This window comes from Bubalus kerabau, chromosome 13, assembly GCF_029407905.1.
Source record: "Bubalus kerabau isolate K-KA32 ecotype Philippines breed swamp buffalo chromosome 13, PCC_UOA_SB_1v2, whole genome shotgun sequence".
In the NCBI taxonomy this organism is placed as follows: domain Eukaryota; kingdom Metazoa; phylum Chordata; class Mammalia; order Artiodactyla; family Bovidae; genus Bubalus; species Bubalus kerabau.
Genome location: NC_073636.1, coordinates 46,705,266 through 46,724,829, shown reverse-complemented (window position 1 = coordinate 46,724,829; position 19,564 = coordinate 46,705,266). Strand labels below are relative to the sequence as shown.

Genomic DNA, 19,564 nt, shown 5'->3' with positions numbered 1-19,564 from the left:
CCAGGCCTTTGGACTTCCAGGAGTGCTGGACTTTGCAGGGGGGCAGAGTGCTGCCTGAGGGAAGTCACCCAGAAGCCTGGCACCGTGGTGTGGGCTTGTTTGCCTGATCAAGTTGTTTGGTCAGCTGTCGGTTCCATTCTCAGATTTTACCTGAGGAGAGTAAGCGGCTTCCCCAGGGTTTAGGCAGTTGTTTCTGCTGTATCACAAAGTCTCAGCTGTGGAGTGTTCTCTGTGGCCCCCCTGCACCCTGCTTTGTCTCTGGGGAGAGTCACCTGTGGCCACAAGGAGCAGGCTCCCAGTTTCACCAGGCAGCTGTCCTCCTATCTGCCCCTGAAGCCAAGCTGCCTCATTTGGGGTCAGGCACTGCCTGACTACTCTGTGGGACAGGTGTCTGGGTGCACCCCCTCGAGGGCCCCCCACCACTGCTGTTAGCTGGAGGTCCGGAGCTGAGGGAGGAGCTGTGAAAGGGGGAACCCCAAGTAGCACAGAGCAAGTGTTGCCCAGGCCGCACCAGCTTTCCGCTGGCTGACCTCCGCTGTCCTTCTCAGAGGCCTGGGGCAGTGTTGCCAGGGCGGGAAACATCAGGAGGGCGTACAGTCTGCCTTTGAGGGGCCGTGGGAAGTAAGCTGGACCTGGGGGACACCCGAATCATACTGAACAAGCCACCAGAACACAGTTTCTGGGGACGCAAGGAGGGACTGCCAGGTGCGTGAGTCCTAACGTCTCATGCCAGATCTGCGTGACCTTCAGCTACGTGACTAATCCCCACACAAAGGCTCCTTTTAGGTATGAAGTTTGGTCACAGTTCCTGGCACAGACTCTGCTGCAGGATGTACTTTTCGTCAATCAGAACTATAGCAACAAGGCAGCAAAGTAGAGAGACCAATCCCAACATAAAGAGGCCTGGGGACAAGCCCTTTGGCTGCAAAGTGCCCTGGTGGTCGGAAGTCACCAGAAAGCACGCTGGGCACCCTGGGGAGTGTCCTTCACCAGGCTCGTGGTCTGAGGCGCCCTGGTCACTGGACACCCTGGTGCACGGGCACCATGAGCTCGGGAATTGGCCATTGGCCCACCCACTCTCCTGAGAAAGGGCCTGGGAGCCCAGCTGCGTATCCAGGGACGTGTGGTCTGGACGCATACCTGCCCCTGGGAAGCCGTGCCCCGGCCGGCGGAGTGGAGGCTGAATGGATGCTTTGCCTTGGTGCCTTGTCCTGCCTCTGGGTCTCTTTTCCCTTGAGTCACAGTGCTTGTGTGTCCATCCAGATGGGCCTGGTGGCTGAGCAGAGGGTTTTGCCCATGGCCTGGGCACACAGACACCAGGGTAGGGTTTCACCTGCTAGTTCTTATCCCTCAAAGGCTGGCATATGGCTCAGGTTCTGTGTGACTGTGCTGATTCTGTTGCCACACGTTGAACTGAGACTCCCTGGTGAGAAGCTAGGCATTCAACACACTTCATGGCAACGCTCAGGGCACGACCACGTGCTGCCCCAATGAGGTTTCCATACAGAGTTGATTTGCGGTGGTCTGTGTGCGAGTACCTCTTTCCAGGGCTTTGAGGACGGGTCACTCAACATGGCTCTCATAGCTGCGAGTGCAGGGCTTGTCAGCAGCTCAAGAGTTTAGCGTTTTAGGTGAATATGATTTCAGATTCACGGCTGAATCATAAAAATATCAAGGACTTGTCCACTTCCCATTAACAGGATGTATGAAGTCCTCTGAGGTTTTTCCTCTGACAGGGATATTTTTAATGTGCTTTCTCTTTGTCAAGGTTATGTTTCTGTTTCTCTAGTGGTTCCCCTTCTTTTCTGTTGAACAAGAAGACTTCAACTGTTCTTCGTAAAACCAAGAAAATCATGTATCCGATATATTATCATCATTAAAAAAAAATTCTGTCCCCTCCATATACTGTCTATATACATGAATAAGTTATGGGACAGTTGAGAAGATGCTGGCCTTCAGCAGGGCCTGGGGTCCTGTCACTTGGAGCACCTTTGGGGAGAAGCAAGCCTCTGGTCTTGGTTTAGTGGCACATCACAAGCTTGTTGAGAATATTATTATACTAAAAAGTAAAGCACTTTGTAAATGTTACAGTCCTACACAACTGGTAAGAAATTGTTTTATTATTGCTTAGAGCTAAGAGCTAAAGAAAGGATATTTGTTATTTAGAGCAAAGGATTGGTTGAATTTATCTAAATAGAATAGTTTTGGACGAGGAGGAATGGACCATATAAGAGTGAGGGGGAAGGCTGAGGGACACACAGGTACCTGGGGAATAGATGGGTGTGAGCACAGCTCTGTGCCTCTCAGGAACGGTGGGCACAGCTGTCTGGGGTTAAGCAAATGATCCTGATGAGTCTAATCACCTCTCAGGCCTCCTTTGGAAGTGCCACAGACTCAGGGGGCACGCTTATAACACCCACGACACACAAAAAGGGCAGTACAGCTATTGACAGATGAGAGAATCCTGACTCTCTAGAATAACTTTCTGCGTTGGAATTTGGGGAGTGTAGGAGACGTTTTCACGTAAGAAGGAAAGGACTTGCTAAAAGGATCTGAGAAGTCAAGGGGCGCAGAGATGATGCAGGGGCAGAGCAGCTGCTGGTGGACAGCAGGGATGTGGGCGGCCATCCGGCTTCAAGCCCCACTGCTGTCCCTTATCTGACAGGCTAGTGGCAGCCTTGCTGGGCCTCAGTGCCCTGCCCACTCATAGCGTTGCTGTAGGGTTGAAATGAGTTCACACGTGGGCAGGTGCTTTGGACAGCGCACCACACCCGGTCACACGCAGGTAGTTTCCCGTAGGATTTGGTCCTGGGCTCTACAAGGGAGGGGCCACCCTTTAGCAGGTTACAGAGGCCAGTGTCTCAGTGCCCCAGCCTTCTTCTCTGTCCGCTGCAGAGGGCAGTCATGGAGCCGACTGCAGCCCTCTGCCTTGGGTGGGCTTTTCCTGCCCTACCCCTCATCTGTGGGGTTTTGCGGGTCTCAGGGGCCATCTCCTTCCTCCTGACCTCATCTCACCCGCAGCCTGTTTTGCACTCGCAGCAGGTCAGCCCGGCTCTGGGCTGCCCCTTCAACTGCCCCTCTTCACAGGACCCGGAGGATGGACCCATCTGCAGTCTGATTCTCAGAAAGGCTGTGCTGCAAATCTGGAATTGTGCCCACAGGCAGTGCGCAACTGATTGGAAGTGTCTGGTCCATACAGGCATTTGGGGCCACCCCCGGCAGGCAGAGCAAAGGTGGGAGGCAAAGTTCCAGGTGGAGTTCGTTGGGGCAAGGCAGTGGGCAGGTCAGTCAGCCACGGTCAGGGGAGCAGAGATGCTAAGACAAGAGCCAGAGTCACCGAGGCGGAGGGATAGATGAGGGGCTTCTGAGGCAGAAGAGGGACAAAAGGCCTGCGGCTGGCCTGGGTTGGGGGAAGGCTGGCAGCTCCGGTGGGGCCAAGATGGGGTGGGTGGTAGTGTAGGGTCGCCAGCGGGGCCTCGCGGGGGAGGAGAGGCGTCCCTTGTCGCACAAGGCTGGGCCTCCACAGCCTTCATTTAATAAGAAGCAGGGGACTTCCCTGGCGGTCCGGTGGTTAAGACTGAGCTTTCACTGCAGGGGCGGATGTTCCATCCCTGGTGGGGATTCTAAGATCCCACCCGCCTGGCCGACCAAAAAATTTAAAAAAAGGAAGCGCGCTCACCGGGGGAGAAGCGACTTGAGCGCGGAAAGAGCAGACCCGCGCGCCCCCAACGTTCCTCTCACTCAGCCAGAGCCCGCGCCCGCTCCCCCAGACCCCCCGATCCGGTGACCCTAGACCCCCCGATCTCCGGAGACCCCAGACTCCCCGAGACCCCTGGAGCCCTCCGAGCCCCTCTGACCGCCCCCCCACCCTCACCCCCCAGGCTCCCAAAGTACCCCCAGACCCCTGGCCCAGGTCAGCCAGGCCTTGGACCCGGCTGGGCAGCACAGATGCCCGGGGAGGCCTCTCAAGACCCTCTCCTTTCCGCGGTGGGGACCGGACCTCAGCGCCGCCTTCCTGGCGCAGTTCTCCCGCCGCGCGCGCCCTCCGCCCCGGCCCCGCGACCCCTCCTCCGGCCAGGCGAGGGCGCTGTGTGACCCCCGAGGCCGTGCGTGGGGAGCAGGGAGCGCCGGAACTGACGCACCGCCTACGCACCGCAGGCGGAAGTCTCGTCCTTCTCGGCGGAAGTTATTCCCGGCTCCTCGGCGGAAGTCCGGGCGGCTGTCCCCTCGTGGCGAATCGCCGGCATGGCGCACTACAACTTCAAGAAGATCACGGTGGTGCCGTCCGCCAAGGTAGGAGGCCCCAAGGGCCCTCTGCCCCCACTTTTCTCGGCCAGGTCGCGGGACGCTGGGGCTCCGGTCTGTAACGGTGGGCTGGAAGGGGCCGCCTTCCCCTCCAGGCCCCTTCTTAGATCACGTTCTCTCTAGATTCGGACCCCCTGATTTGGGGTCCTCCCAGAGAGTGGGGGCCCTTCCTCAGAGATTAGGGCACTCAGGGTGTTGGAATCTGCCCGGAGGAGAGGGGGAGAGTCAGGAAGCTCTATGAAGTAGGTGGGTCTGCGTGGTGTCTGTCAGACGGACGACCGGCGGCAGCGTGCCTCCCAGAGCCGGCGGTGCCTCCCAGAGCAGACAGCGTGGCATGCCGATCTTCTTGGACGGCTTGCTCTGGACTTCATGCCGGAGTTTTTCATGTCCACCTTACCTTGGGAAATTGAAAACAGCGGGTTTTAGTCTTACCGGTTATTGTGTGTGCTGTCAGAACTGGAGATATACAAACCGAAATAGTAGAACTGTTTCTCCTTAGAATATTCTTATTTCCTGATTTGTACTTGAGTTTTCTGGGTACTTACCTTTCAGATGGTTTTAGGTATATGGAAGTTACGATCATGTCAAGAGTGTGGGATAAAATTTATTTCAGCAGGCATTTGCTGAGTGTTTTCATAAAGGCAAGGAACCATAAAGATGAACAGAGCTTTACACTGAAGATTTAATTAGAAAAAGTGTTCGTAGTTTAAAATACAAAGTGTTTGTAGTTTAAAATACATTGTTGAACATTAGTCTTTTAAGGTGATTTCAAATAAGTGGGTGAAAGGAGACATTTTTGGTGTAACTGTCTTATTTTATTGCAGGACTTTATTGACCTGACATTATCGAAGACTCAACGAAAGACTCCGACAGTTATCCACAAACATTACCAAATCCATCGCATTAGACATTTTTATATGAGGAAAGTCAAATTTACTCAGCAGAATTACCATGACAGACTCTCACAAATTCTAACCGATTTCCCCAAATTGGATGTAAGTGACTGTGGGATGAAAGCGATTATGTAAATATGAACCTTCAGGCAAGGTTAAACCAGGTGTGTCTACTTAGTTGACCGATAGTGAAGGAAAGAGGAAATAATTGACTTGTCAAAGTTTACTCCGAAAGTTGGTAACAAAACTGGGAGCAGATCGGAGGTTTTTTGATTCCTTAGTATCTTGTTTCCCCAGTGAAACTCCTATTTTTGAAAGCCTCAGGCTTTCTCTGTAATCTCTAGGCTGTGGGGACAGTTGGGATTCTGAAAGCTGTGGACTGAATTCAGAAGCCCAAGGTCCTGGTGGCCTATGTGCGTCCTCCCCTCCTTCTTTCCAAGGCGCCCTTTCCTGTGGCTTCAGATGGGGCCAGTGGCTCGAGGCCCAGCAGTGTGTGTTATCTTGTTGCGGCTGATGGTCAGTGTGCTTTTCTTATGAGAGGCAGTCTCATGGGGCGCTGCCTTCTTCACTGAGCCCCTGAAGTTAGGCCCTGCTGCACCGAGCCATCTGCCTGTGTGCTTAGCTGCAGGATGCAGGAGTGGACCCTGCCTGTGGAGCCCCTGAATGGGACCACGTGGTTGTGAAGTTGCTGAGGTGATGATGGATGTGGGGTCTGCAGTACAGCCTGAGAGCCTCAACTGCCCTGAGGTAGTCCCTGAAGGTGGGTTAAGGCTCAGAGAAGAGATTGGTTCATGTGACAGAAACTGCTGGTGTAAAATTCTGGGACCTGATGCTAGTGCTTAGTGGCCACTGGCTGGATGAGGGTATAGTTTCTGGAGAAAGTGCAGGTACTTCGTAAAGTACATGAGGATGAAAAACGCAGTGAGGATGAGGTGACAGCACCAGGAAACACCTGTACAAATAGAAGAGGAGCAAAGAAACGGGGGTTTTAAAACTTTCTTCTTAAGTTTTGGGCAATAACAGCACATTTACAGGTTGACGGGACTGGCTGGATGGATGGGAAAGTATTTTTGGAGCTCTCTTCTCGAGCCCAAGGGGTGGGCTCTGGTGCCCAGATGGAGTTGGGCCTGGCCAGGCCTGCACAGGGCAGGTGGACTTCGCTTTCCTGCTGACTCTTATTTTTCTTCTGTGACTAAATAGTCACTGAGAGAGGCCTGGGGAGAAGATTGAGGGGGGAGGGTGAGCGATGAGGAAGAGCAGAAGGTATGATGTGTTTTCCCTAGGAAGTTATGTTCAAGTGTTAGCCACACACAGGAGGAGAAGCTGCCAGACCAAGGTGACCATTCTGTTGTTCTTGTTACAGGATATTCATCCATTTTATGCAGATTTGATGAACATTCTCTATGACAAGGATCATTACAAGTTGGCTCTAGGACAAATAAACATTGCCAAAAATTTAGTGGACAAGTAAGGGATTTTCTTACTGTAGTATCTTTTAAGTTACGGTCAAAGGAGAGCAAAATCTTACATGTTTTTCTGTTTTTCAGCGTTGCGAAAGATTATGTGCGGCTCATGAAATATGGTGATTCTCTGTACCGCTGCAAGCAACTGAAACGCGCTGCTCTCGGGCGGATGTGTACTATTATCAAAAGACAGAAGCAGAGTTTGGAATATTTGGAACAAGGTACTTGTTATGCATCAGCAACTAACTACTTGTTAGTGCATTCTGTTAAAGTACTTGATTATTATCAAGAGTTATTTTTATAATGTTTATTTTTGTTTTCTTATAGAGATCAAAGGAACAAATTATTTTTCCCAGTCTAGCCTTTAAGAAAGTCTAAGAGATTAGGTGTGATTGAAAAAGCAGCTAGAACTTAATTAATACTTACATGTTAGTAGCACTATTAAAAACATTTATGTCTTTCAAATTTAATAGGCAAGGCATGTACATTATAAATGGCCCAGAGATACCAAAATGTATAAAAATAAAGTGACCTGTAATTTTACCTGTTACTGATATTTTAGTGTAAAACATGTTAGCATCAAACTGCTACTCCAGTTTTGTTACCTGATAGTTTTATTCAGTAGGCGATTTCTGAATTAATGTAGAACAATTTTTACTGAAACAACTTTGTGCTGTTTTGTATGCGTATATATTTTTACATTTCACTTATTTTTAACTGATTTGATTTTGATCCCCTCCCCCAGCATCTTGCATGTAATTTGCAACAAGATCATAACTGTGAGCTGCTTTGACAGTGCTTCCAGTCATCGGTTAGGTCTTTAGGTGGCCCGCCCAGTGGTGCTGCTGGAGCGGTCGAGGTCCCGAGGGTTGCTCGTTACGTGGAAAAGGAGTCCTGTAGGCCAGGAAGTGCTAGAGCGCACGCTCGGTCAAATCGCCCTTTCAAACTCTACTCTCTTGCTCAGTCCTCTGGGTTGTGTGGTCTGGGCCCCACCTCAATCTGCTGGGTGGGAATCCACGCTGTTTGGACCTGGGAGGAGGGTTCTGGGTTCAGCCTGGATGCCCCTGCAGCTGGTCCCTCCTCCATTCATTCATGTTTTCTCGTCACGTGTGTGAACATTGTTGGAGTGTGGTAACATGGCCACAGGCCTGGAGCATACAGCTAAGTTGAGCAGACCATCAGCTTTGAGTCGCATATGCTTTTTCATGAAGTTAAGCACATTTACTTTCGCCTTCTCACAGTGCGTCAGCATCTGTCCCGTCTGCCCACCATTGACCCGAACACGAGGACCTTACTTCTGTGCGGGTACCCCAACGTTGGCAAGTCCAGCTTCATCAACAAGGTTGGTGCTGCCCCCGCACTGACCGAGGACCCGCTTGTGTAGGCTGAGGGGGGCCGCCCGGTCGGTGTTGGCTCCTGTCTTAGCAGTCTAGTCACGTGAGGTGTTGTGGGGTCTCTTCTGATCCCCGACAGTCTTGATGCTGTGTGGCTGAGGCGTGTTTGTTCTGGGAGGATGTGAAAGTCAGGACTTGTGGTTTGTTCTAGGTGACGAGAGCGGATGTGGATGTCCAGCCCTATGCCTTCACCACCAAGTCTCTGTTTGTGGGGCACATGGATTACAAGTACCTGCGCTGGCAGGTGAGCGCTGGCTTGGGGCGTGCAGCCTCATTCCTGGCGTCCAGCTCTGGGCTTCCCACCGATGAGGGTCTGCCCATGTCCAGGGAGCCTGGGGAGCAGGTCCTGGGTCGCCAGGAGCACCCCCCACCCCCCATGGACAGGCTCCAGGGCTGCATGGGGGCCGCTGTTTGTCCTCGGGTGAACTTGGGACACAGCAGCTCCCGGTGTGGTGTCTGTGCTCTGCTTACAGCAGGACTTCTGATTGATGCATCCTCAGAAACCCAGAAAGGGTGGTGCAGCCTGTGTCCACAGTTGAATGTGATATTGTAAACAGTGGTGGTGGTCTGAGCACTCAGGGCGTGCTGGTTAATCCAGGGCTCATAGAAAGAGCAGTCCTCTTTCTACCCAGCCCTCAGCATCGCTGGTGAGCTCGTTCCTCAGTGAGGGCCCCTCCCCCGGTCTTCACTTGTCCTTTCCCACTGCCTTGTTCCTTCACCGTGGTCAGTGGGGAGCTCCATCAGGGCTGGTCTAGGTCTGTGGGCACCCTCGGCCTGTGTGCTGGGCTGACTTGTCTGCCCACAGGTGGTGGACACCCCTGGGATCCTGGACCACCCTCTGGAGGACCGCAACACCATCGAGATGCAGGCCATCACGGCGCTGGCCCACCTGCGAGCCGCGGTGCTATACGTGATGGACCTGTCAGAGCAGTGCGGCCATGGGCTTGCGGAGCAGCTGGAACTCTTCCGGAACCTCAGGCCACTCTTCGTCAACAAGGTGGGTATGGGCCGGTGTGGTCTTTCGTGAGTAATGGCGAAGGTGATGATTTCATTAGTTTTCTTCCTCGCTGCAGCCTCTTATCGTCGTAGCAAACAAATGTGATGTGAAGAAGATCTCTGAGCTTTCTGAGGACAATCAGGTAAATCACCTCGATGTTTTCAAAATTCCCTGCTGATCCTGAACCTCGTCTCCCACAGCCAGAGTTGACAAGGAATGTTAGTGATGCTAGTTCACAGTGTTTTGTTTTACGGTTGAGATTATGTCCTTAGTGACTGAGTCGCTGTAACCTCACGGATGCCCATCAGTGGCAGAGGGACCATGAGGTTTCCTGTGGCCTCTCTTAGAGGCCGTGGGGCTGGCAGTGCCTGTGGTCAGAGCGGCAGCCCCAGGAGCTGCTTGTTGGGAAGGGCTGTCTCTCAGTTGGGCACCTAGGCAGGTGGCATGGGTGCGGGTAGCCACGCTGGTCATGCTGTGATTGGTGTTTCCAGGGAGGAGGGGCCTAGGAGGGAAGCAGAGCTCCATCCTGAGCAGCCTGAAGTCCTGAGCTGGGCACTTGTTTCTGGATCGGGGGCGTGTGGTCAGGCCGGCAGCGAGGTGTCAGGTAGCCTTGGTGGAGGTGCAGGTGGGGTCCCTCTTAGGGTCTTAGTGGTTCGTTTGTTGATAGGTCGTACCTGTCGCTGAGGTGTTTTCTCGGGAATTATCTTAGGCTGAGAAAGCCAGGTATTTATAAAGAACAACATTGAGAGCATTGTCTGTGAAGATGTATCTTGGTTTTGCCAAGGTTCTCTTCAGAAGGGTAGGCCTCACAGAATGTTTCTGAGTGCCTCAGGTTTGTTTGCTGCACTCTGGTTTGATTCTCCCCATAATGTGCATTGTCTTAATCACAGCAGGATTTAGGGACAAATAAATAACAGTTCTGGGGAGATGTTCTTCAGAAGAATTAAAAACCACAGAGGTGTTTGTTGTGATTAGCATCTGTAGCACCTGTTTGAGGAGGAGGACGGTTTGTGGATGGGAACTGAGAATAAATGCCGCAGCTCATGTTTACTCATCCGTTGTGTCCCAGAAAATATTTCTAGACCTGCAGGTGGAAGGCTTTCCTGTGGTGGAGACCAGTACACTGACGGAGGAGGGGGTTATCAGAGTGAAGACAGAGGTCAGTGCGCCCTGTAAGCAGGCCACTCCCTTCCTTGGTAGGAGCTTGGCCAGCCCCGAGCGCCAGCAGCCCTGCTGAGAGATGGCGTCTGGGTTCCCTGCCCCTTCTGCCCCCCTCCTCCTGCCCTGTGAGTGTTGGGAATGGGAGTCACACCCACCACGGGTCGTCGGCCCCGGTCCTGCCCCCTCGGTTCCTGCATTGGCCTGGGCTTGCCCTGACCTAGGAAGGGAGGCAGCACCCGCTCCCCGCTCCAGGAGCACACAGTTGCCCTGGGCAACTTACTGAACTTGGGGGTCCTAGCACCCAGCTGGCAGAGGCTGTTCTGAGAGACAGCCTGGCAGGTTCCAGCCTCGGGCCCATCTGGAGTGGGGCTCTGGCTCCTGGGCCCTTTTAGACATGATGGGACATTGGATGCCCCATGACCTAGCACCGTGTGTTCTCACCCTCCTAGGCTTGTGACAGGCTTTTAGCTCATCGTGTTGAAACCAAAATGAAGGGAAATAAAGTGAATGAGGTGCTGAACAGACTGCACTTGGCTGTTCCCAGCAGGAGAGATGACAAGGTGAGAACTCCTATGGAGGCCCTGGAGGCAGGGCTTGTGGGGCTGGTGGGGTTTCCTGGGTGCGCTTAGATCCAGGTCACACTGTGTTTGTGTCAGAATTGCAAAGGTGAAAGGAAAGGAGGAGCCAGGTTAAACTGCTGCTCCCTCCACCAGAGGCTGCCTCCTGCAGCTCGTCTCGTTTATCTTTCCAAAAACATTCTGGCATATCAGCTTTTCTCAAGTTTTAAATAGGGTGGGATGCATAGGTCTGTTTTTTTAATTGCAAGTTTATCTGTAGAGTGAAATTTAAGACATGGCATCAAAAATGTCATTGTTCTCAAAAGGGCACTGGAAGCTTATGCTCCTGACAGTTTGAGAGTGCACACTTCCTGTTCTATCAGTATAACGGACCACAGATGGTTCTGTTATCATGGTGTGTTTTCTTTTTGTCTGTGTTGCATAGCTTTTGGGATCTCAGTCCCCTGACCAGGGATTGAACCTGGAACCTGTCAATGAAGGCCAGAATCCTAACCACTAGGGTGCCAGGGAATTTTCACTTGTTTTGTTGTTGTTGTTGTTATTAATTATTTTGATGTTTTTCATGTATTCTATTCATTCAGCACTAATTTTTGGTGACCAGTCTAGGAACTAACAATAGGTAAAGATCATTGCCAGTGACGTTTGTTACTGTAAAACTATTTGTTCACAGAAAGTTGTGCCAGTTTTCAATTTTTTTTCAGTACCACACATTTTTTTCTCCAAAATAAAGTGAAAATTATAAGAAGTGATGTTTCTACATTGTGGTTTTAGGCAGTCGCACTCACTGATTATTCAACTTGATTGTTTCTAGTTTCTGAACATTGTGTGGAACTGGGTATTTCATGGTGATTAACATACTGATTGACTTCTTCACTTCTGTAGGTTGATTATCTCTTATTGATTTCTAATTTTTATATTAAGGAAGTCAGACTCTTGTGTGTTCTATGTATGTGTGCTCAGTCACTTCAGTCGTGTACGACTCTCTAGGAGCCCATGGATTGTAGCCTGCCAGGCTCCTCTGTCTGTGGGGTTCTCCAGGTAACAATACATGTGTTGCCATGCCCTCCTCCAGGGGATCATCCCAAACCAGAGGTCCAACCCGCGTCTCTTATATCTCCTGCATTGCAGGAGGGTTCTTTACTATAAGCTCCACCTGGGAAGCTCTGTACATTCTTTTTTTTTTTTTTTTTTTATTTTTTTTTGCTCTGTACATTCTGTAGACGTTTTTTTTCTTTTTGTGTTTTGATTCAGCAAGCATTTCACATGGGTATTTCCAATCATGTTTTCGCAGGAGAGGCCCCCGTTCATCCCTGAAGGCGTGGTGGCACGCAGGAAGAGGATGGAGCTCGGGGAGCCGAAGAGGAGGCGGGTGGGTGAGGGAGCCCCAGGGCTGTGCTGGAGTGGGGACGGGGGCGCCTGGGAGCATAATCCCCAGGGCTGGGACCCTCTCTGGTGTCGGGGGACAGGGCTGCTAGGGGTGGAAGCAGGTTTCCCACTGGAAGTTGGTGCTGAGCTTCAGGTGGCAAAAGGTTGGAGAGGGGTAATGCCATGGGTCTGGGGGGCACCCGGCAGTTCTGGCCCTGGGGGTCGGAAGTGCTGATGAAAACTGTTGGATTTTCGTTGCAGGAACGGGACCTGGAACTGGAGATGGGAGATGATTATATTCTGGATCTTCAAAGTAAGGGCTCAAGTGTGGTAGTTTAAGATGCTAGGTGTGGGAAGAGTATGAGGGTACCTTAGTGGGTACAAGTTGTCCAGCATTTTGTTAGTTTAATTTCTTGAAGGTGAGAGGTTGCCAGGATGCTGAGATTTTTTCCTTCTGAAGTAGGTTTCTCTTGTTTTTGGTGAGGGATTATTTTTGTACCTTTCCTAGCGTATAATGCTGGGCCAGGCTGATACCATCGGTAGTCTCTTGTCCATGCCTTAGGACTCTTGGTTTTGGGGTACTGACGGGCCCTGGCACGAGTGTGGAATGGTCCTCTGCTCGAGCACATTACCTTGTTTACCTGGCACTGAGCACAGATGCTCTACTGTCTTTGCAAATGTGGGACTTGGTTAAGTGGTGACTCTTTGGGCATCTGATAACTGAAGATTTTTTTTTGTTTTTTGACCTTTAGAGTACTGGGATATAATGAATTCATCTGAGAAATACGACAAGATCCCTGAGATCTGGGAAGGCCATAACATAGCCGACTATATCGACCCTGACATCATGCAGGTTTGTGTCCCTGGTGACACTGTGTGACTTTTACTCCTCTTCAACTTGACCCAGGAGATATGAGCACAATTTCCCACTCCACTTTGTCCTTGGCCCTTGTTCCTTCTGCGCCCACCGAGAGCCTGGGCTTTGCCACCTGGGGCCCCGTGTTCAGCCCTGTGTCCCTCCACCTGAGGCTGGTGCACGCTCTTTCCTCCACCAGACCTACCTCCCTGTCTTCCTCTGCTGGGCTCAGGGTGCCTCCTTCATGAAGGACTCTCACGTGTGGACACCCTAGTCACCTGCCCCACCCCACCTCACCCCATGAGTGGACCCTCTGCTGGGGCTGCCCACTCCCCAGCCTGACCCTCCTCTTCCCTGGTCCTACTCTGGCACTCGCAGCTGGCCCCCTCCTCACTTGCTATTTCTTAACATACGAGTGTCCACAAGTTTCTTTCTTTTTTAAAAAAACAAAGCCTTCCTTAGACCCTGTGTTCCCCTTCAGTTGCAGTCCTGAGTCGGCACGTCTTTCTTAATGTGTGAAAGTATGCGATCGAGTGGCATCTAGTACATAGGTGGTGTTGGGCAGCCACTACCTCCCTGTGGTCCCGAAGCCTTTTCATCATCCCTGAGTTAACTCCCAGCTCTGACAGCACTTCTCCCCTCCCTGGCCTCGGGCAGCCGCATCCTCTTTTGTCTCTGTCAGCTTGCTTATAAAGTGGAGTCACACACTAAGTTGGCCTCCCACTGAGCGTGGTATTTTCAAGGTTTGTCCATGTTGTAGCATGTGTCAGCTTTCTTCTTCCCTCTTTCTTAGTGATGTTCTATTTCAAATGAATGGCACATTCTATATAGTATTATAGTTCATATTCTTATCCATGGATGGACATAAGACTGTTCCATGCCGCCACTTTACCTTCTTTGGAAAGAATCACTCCCAACTCCATCTTTGTTTCCATCTTTTGGGTGTCATGGTTCATGTATTAGTATTGAGTGTTTTCAACATGTCTGGGCAGATTCCTAGGCAAATTTCTGGATTATAAGGTAATTTTGTCTTTCTTTTTGAGGAACTGCCAGTTCTCTGATGGTGTCCTTGATTTATATTTCATGTCTTCATCTCTTCAGTTGTGCCTCTTGCTCTGTCTCTTATTGTATAGCAGCCCACTTCCACAGTCTGGGCTCTGATGGCCCATGATTGGCTTCACCTTGCCTATCCCCTTCCAGTCTCCTTCCCTCCTTCTGCCTTATCACAGTAGTGATGGGAGCACCTTTGACTTGGGCTCTTGTTGAGGTTTATTATACATTTTTAAAGATGTTATTAACCGTACAGTTAATGAGCTTGTATTTGGAACAGCTTTGGGATGGATACACAAGCTGTCCTGGTCCAAGGCCAGTTTGGGTTGATATTTATGGTTCTAAGAACAGAGCTTTTGTGTACCTGCTAGGAGAGAGGGGAACATTTTATGTGTTTTCACCTTGGAGTTGGGAGTGATTCTTTCTAAAGAAGGTGAAGAAGTGGCATGGAACAGTCTGCTTCTGTTGGTGTAGTCTTCTTGCTCATCTCTGTGCCTGTTTGCGGGGAGGTGAGCCTTGCCGAGGCCATGTGAGCCTGAACCGGGGCATTTGTATCACCTCAAAAAGCTTAGGAGAAACCTGGTTTTTATAAAGGTTGTTATACTTATGTATGAGTTTTCCATTGTTGACTTTAATTATGATTTTTTTAAAAAAAGAAATTGGAAGAGTTAGAAAAAGAAGAAGAACTAAGAACAGCTGCTGGAGAGTATGACAGTGAATCTGAAAGTGAAGATGAAGAAATGGCAGAGATTCGACAGCTGGCAAAACAGATTAGGGAAAAAAAGAAGCTGAAGATTCTACAGTCCAGAGAGAAGGACACACAGGGGCCCAGGATGCCTCGGACGGCCAAGAAGGCAAGTGTTGTGCTCAAGAGTCAGTGGTTCTTTGTGTGTGGGCGTCTGTATGGCCCTGCCTTTTGGTTGGTGTAAGTTGACTTTTGAGGTTGGCTGAGTGTTGACATTCTATATTGAGTGTTCCACCCTTTCTTGGTGACTTTCACTGTTGGATTCAACTACTTTATAGCTGTACAAATGAAGATCGTGAGTTATGGGTAAATTTGTGGAGGTAAACTCATCAGTTAACACGTCCTTATTCTTCAATTCTTTATTGGTCAGGACTTCCCTTTTACTTTCTTCAGAAATCTAACGCAGTCTAACTCAAAGCCAAAGTGGTTTATCTGAGCCCTGTGACTGGTTAGGATGGGGAGGTTCACGCTGAGGCACAAGTGGATTGGATGGAGCCAGGGTCCTCTGGTCCTCAGGTCTGTCTCCTTGGGCCCTGGCTCTTGTCTGGAGTCACCGCTCCAGGGAAGGAGGGTGGCGTGGGGGATGGTTGAGTGAGCTGGACCAGGCTGTCTCCATGGAGCACACGTGTGTGTTTGATACGCGGTTTCTGTGTGGTGGCGGATGAGGTGGCGGATGACGGGGACAGCTGTGGCATTGCTGTGTCCCCCCACCATGGGGGAGGAGCTGCTGGCCTCTTGGGTCTGCATGTGGGAACCCCTGGGGAGCTGAGTGGAATCTGGGGGCCACGCGTACGTTGTCCTGTGTGTAATACGTAATTACCCAGAAAATGTTAATTTTTATGTTATGTAATGAGTTGTCCAAAAACATGCATGTGAGCCCAAGTAAAAGAGTTTTTAAAATAAGTGTATCTTGGATCATTGTTCTGTACATTTTTCCTTGAGGTTTTTTTTTTTTTTTTTTAAGGTTTCATCAAACTAACTGTTTAAAACAATGTCATTTCCCCTTTCAGGTTCAGCGGAAGGTCTTGGAGGATGAGATGCGCAGTCTTGGTGTTGATATGGACGACAAAGACAATGTGAGTGCAGACGGCCGGGGTGGGGGTGGGGCACTGTCCTGGGAACCAGGGCAGGAACAGGTTACTGAGGAGTTGGTGCTTCTGGGGTTTGTGTTGAGAATTAACGTTGTTTTGCATAGTTCTTATTCTTTAGTTGTGCCTTTGATTTTGGTGACCAGTGTCTTCACATCGAGCTTTAATTAGCTTCAGTTTAGGCAAAATAAACTGGAGGTGGTGCTGAGTGCCTTGGTGTGAGAGGAACATAGGCTGGTAAATAGTTCGAAGCCATGCCTCAAGACCCCAGAGGTTAGAAGGCATTTCGTATACCTTTTTTAGTGTCCCAGTTTTTCTTGATGAATTGAGCCAGAGTATACACATCATTGTATGAAAGAGCATCTTGATGTTCTGGATTATTTCTCAAAGCAGTTTCTCAGAAGTGGAATTACCGAAACAAGGAAAACCATCGTGTTAGACTAATCGGATTTTGATGAGCCATGCGTGTTGTTCACATTATGTCTCCTGACTAATGATTATCAGATGCTGGGCTCTTGGCCTGCCTTCCTCTCACATTGCTGTGCAGTCTTATTTCCAGACAGTAACCTAAGGGACACCTTGAGCAGGGGCCTGCAGAACTTGTCCTCAGCACCTGAGTCTTAGCTCAGCTTCATGGCTGAGCTTTCTGGTGGCCAGTAACTGCAGAAGTGGGGTGAGAAGGAGGGCCGCTCTTGACATAAATTGTGCTGCTTAGGAGGTTGAACAGGCAGCTCTGAGTAGCACACAGCAGCTGTGTGAGTGAAGACGAATGTTTGACCAGTAATTAATGGGGACTGTGTGTACTTTATTTTTTTACAGTTTTTTTTTTTTAAGATTTGTTTATTTATTTTGGCCACGCTGTGCTGCATTTAGGATCTTAGTTCCATGACCAGGGACTGAACCTGCATCCCTTACGGTGGAAGGGAGGACTTTTCCCCACTGGTCCACCAAGGCAGGCCCTGACTATTTATGTTTTAAATGTATTTACGTTGTTCATGACAATTCTACAAGCCCTTCATGTGCCTTCTCCCCCCACTGGAGTAATTTCATGTTTGTCACTAAGGCCGGGTCCCCAAGGTGCCAGGACCTCAAGGCACCGGGAATCCGAGGCACTGAAGCCTGCTCTGTTTCAGGCCCATTATGCAGTCCAGGCCAGAAGGTCTCGGAGCATCACCAGGAAGAGGAAGCGGGAAGACTCTGTCCTGCCCGCCTCTGTGACCCGCAGTCACAGCTGTTCTCGGCCTCCACGTGATGTCTCTGGTCTCCGGGATGTCAAGGTTAGTCCCTGTAAAGAGTAGCTAATAAAACAGTAGCTTCTACGGTTGACCCCTCAGGGGGTTGGGGCAAACACTTGGAGCCACAGAGATTGTGGGGTGGGTGGTGGAGTGCGCTTTTCTGAGTGCTGCACCCCGAGGGTTGGGCTTGGCCCCTGCACAGCTGGGTGTCCATGGGCCTTTTCTTCACGCGTGTGTATTCTTTCTCAGGGCGGACAGAGCAGGGTATTGCAGTAGCCTTGCAGCCTAAGCCTTGGTCCCAGCCACTCAGGGCTATGCTAGGAAACAGTCCTGCTCAGAGCCTGGACATGGGGCCCTCACCCACCACAGGAGAGAGCTGTTTGGGTCAGTCTTTTGGAAAAGACACTTTGGATGTGTATAGTCTCTTTTTTGTGGCAACTACTACTACTTCTCTTTAAATACAAAAATGGTTAGTTTCAGCATTTTGAAAATTCATATAGATGAGAAAGTCTGTATATAAACTGACAAGCAGTGTGCTTTCAGGGAGTCATTTCGTCCAGTAATCTGGACTTAATACCAGCATTGCCGCTTGTCAGTCAGGTACGAGTAGCTCCATGGCCGGATCTCCGTGCACTCTGCTGAGAGGGAAGTAGAACAGAACAAAGTACCTCATCTTGCAGGTCTGAGAGTGTCTGGTCCTCACAGATACTAGACTGGTCTGGTAGTTTCCATCCTGCAGGTACTGTGGTGTGTCCACGGGAAAATGGTGTGAGTGATGCTCACCAGGGCTTCTCTTCATAGCACAGACCTGGACTGTTCACATCAAGTGTTAACAGGTAATGGAAATTCACTTGGAAATTTGGGTTTTCACAACTGATAGGTTTTTCTTTACCTTTATAGATGGTGAAGAAGGCCAAGACGATGATGAAGAATGCTCAGAAGAAGATGAATCGCTTGGGGAAGAAAGGGGAGGCAGACAGACATGTGTTTGACATGAAACCGAAGCACTTGCTCTCAGGAAAGAGGAAAGCTGGTAAAAAGGACAGGAGATAGTGTCCTTCGCCGCTGAAACACTTTGACCCGACTTTTTCCTGGTTTGGTTTCACAGAGCTGGGAGTCGTGATCTGTAAACTGAACAGAACAGTGAAGTAACTCAAGGACTTGATGCTTTGCTGAAAGCTATGGTTATGCCTTAAATGTACGGGTGTGGGTAATTTTTGTCACTGTATTATATTATAGATATTTTGGGTGGGCAGTGGTTTCTCATTTCTGAAGTTTTGGTTGCTTCAGACTTGCAGGACAGGAAAGATTTATTGATGTGACTGTGTTGCTTTTGATGGACAAATCTTACTCTTGTGCAAGAGAGAACATTGGTTCAGTGCACATGAAGAGTCCCTTTTTTGCAAATGCACTTCTACTTGAGGGTGTGGACAGAAGTCTGAACTGGTGAAAGGTTACAGATATCAGCATGCCAGCAGTAAAAGAACTAAGTTAGCTCCTAGTCCTTTTGTTCAGTGCACCGTTTGATTTGTCTTCAACTATTTTTATCCAAAATAAACTTCCAAAAGAAAGAAATTTTGGTTTATTTGGTTGGTTTTTGTTTCAGTTACAAGCCAGTGTCAGTTTGGGCAGATGAAAAGGGACAAAAGCAAATGACAATTCTTTTTTGTTTTCAAAGCAAAAAATACCTTTCTGTGGAGTAGAATGTTGCCTAAGTTGCTGAAGCAATTAAATGTAGGCATCTCCTGATTCAGTGTCCACTGCTGAAAACTGGTTTGAGTGGAAATCATTGTGAGGTTCATGCCCAGTAAAATGAAGGGAATTAGCATGTGAGAATATGAAGTGCTTACAGCAGCACTTCTTGACCACAAAACTGCCATGGCCACTGCTTTGCGTGCAGTTTCCAAGTCCCGTCTGCTCACTGTTGGTGTTTCTAAGTGCACCTTTGTGGGTCCTCCTGTGTTGAGAGGAGTAATTCAGGGCTTTTCTACACATAGGTGTGTTTGAAAGTTGCATTTTAGGGATCCAAAGTAAAGTAAAAGTTTTGTTTGTACTGGGAAAGGTTATGTTCAGAGAAACCTGTTGAATGATATCAGGCGGAATGACCAGGGACACCCAGAGTCCCTCTCTCTGGGATTATATTTTCAGTTCAGTTCAGTCCAGTCTCTCAGTCGTGTCTGACTCTTTGCAACCCCATGAACTGCAGCACGCCAGGCCTCCATCACCGGCTCCCGGAGTTCACCCAAACCCATGTCCATTGTGTCAGTGATGCCATCCAACGTTCTCATCCTTTGTCGTCCCCTTCTCCTGCTCTGTCTTCCCAGCATGAGGGTCTTTTCAGATGAGTCAGTTCTTCGCATCAAGTGGCCAAAGTATTGGAGTTTCAGCTTCAACATCAGTCCTTCCAATGAATACCCAGGACTGATTTCCTTTA

General features: G+C 49.8%; 1 protein-coding gene across 2 annotated transcripts; it reads left to right on the top strand.

Moving 5' to 3' along the window:
* The first annotated feature begins 4,136 nt into the window (after positions 1 to 4,136).
* Positions 4,137 to 18,705, top strand: GTPBP4 (GTP binding protein 4). Of its 2 annotated transcripts, none has more exons than XM_055544169.1 (17): positions 4,137 to 4,293; positions 5,130 to 5,300; positions 6,562 to 6,665; positions 6,746 to 6,882; positions 7,903 to 8,003; positions 8,207 to 8,299; positions 8,861 to 9,052; positions 9,129 to 9,194; positions 10,122 to 10,211; positions 10,663 to 10,773; positions 12,083 to 12,160; positions 12,418 to 12,469; positions 12,909 to 13,009; positions 14,719 to 14,916; positions 15,818 to 15,883; positions 17,029 to 17,172; positions 18,031 to 18,705. In XM_055544169.1, the coding sequence occupies exons 1-17, from the start codon at positions 4,246 to 4,248 to the stop codon at positions 18,181 to 18,183; spliced, it is 1,905 nt and encodes a 634-aa protein (XP_055400144.1). In that variant the 5' UTR covers positions 4,137 to 4,245; the 3' UTR covers positions 18,184 to 18,705. The 2 variants fall into 2 exon arrangements, with proteins under 2 accessions (XP_055400144.1, XP_055400145.1); XM_055544170.1 differs by lacking the exon at positions 4,137 to 4,293 and adding an exon at positions 4,403 to 4,551.
* The last annotated feature ends 859 nt before the right edge of the window (positions 18,706 to 19,564 follow it).

What these genes read in the sequence shown, in the direction of transcription:
- GTPBP4 (XM_055544169.1), top strand. Translation starts at nt 4,246, where the DNA reads ATGGCGCACTACAACTTCAAGAAGATCACGGTGGTGCCGTCCGCCAAG. An exon ending in CCGATTTCCCCAAATTGGAT is followed by an intron (nt 5,301 to 6,561) that starts GTAAGTGACTGT and finishes TTCTTGTTACAG; the next exon opens with GATATTCATCCATTTTATGC. An exon ending in AGTCCAGCTTCATCAACAAG is followed by an intron (nt 8,004 to 8,206) that starts GTTGGTGCTGCC and finishes GGTTTGTTCTAG; the next exon opens with GTGACGAGAGCGGATGTGGA.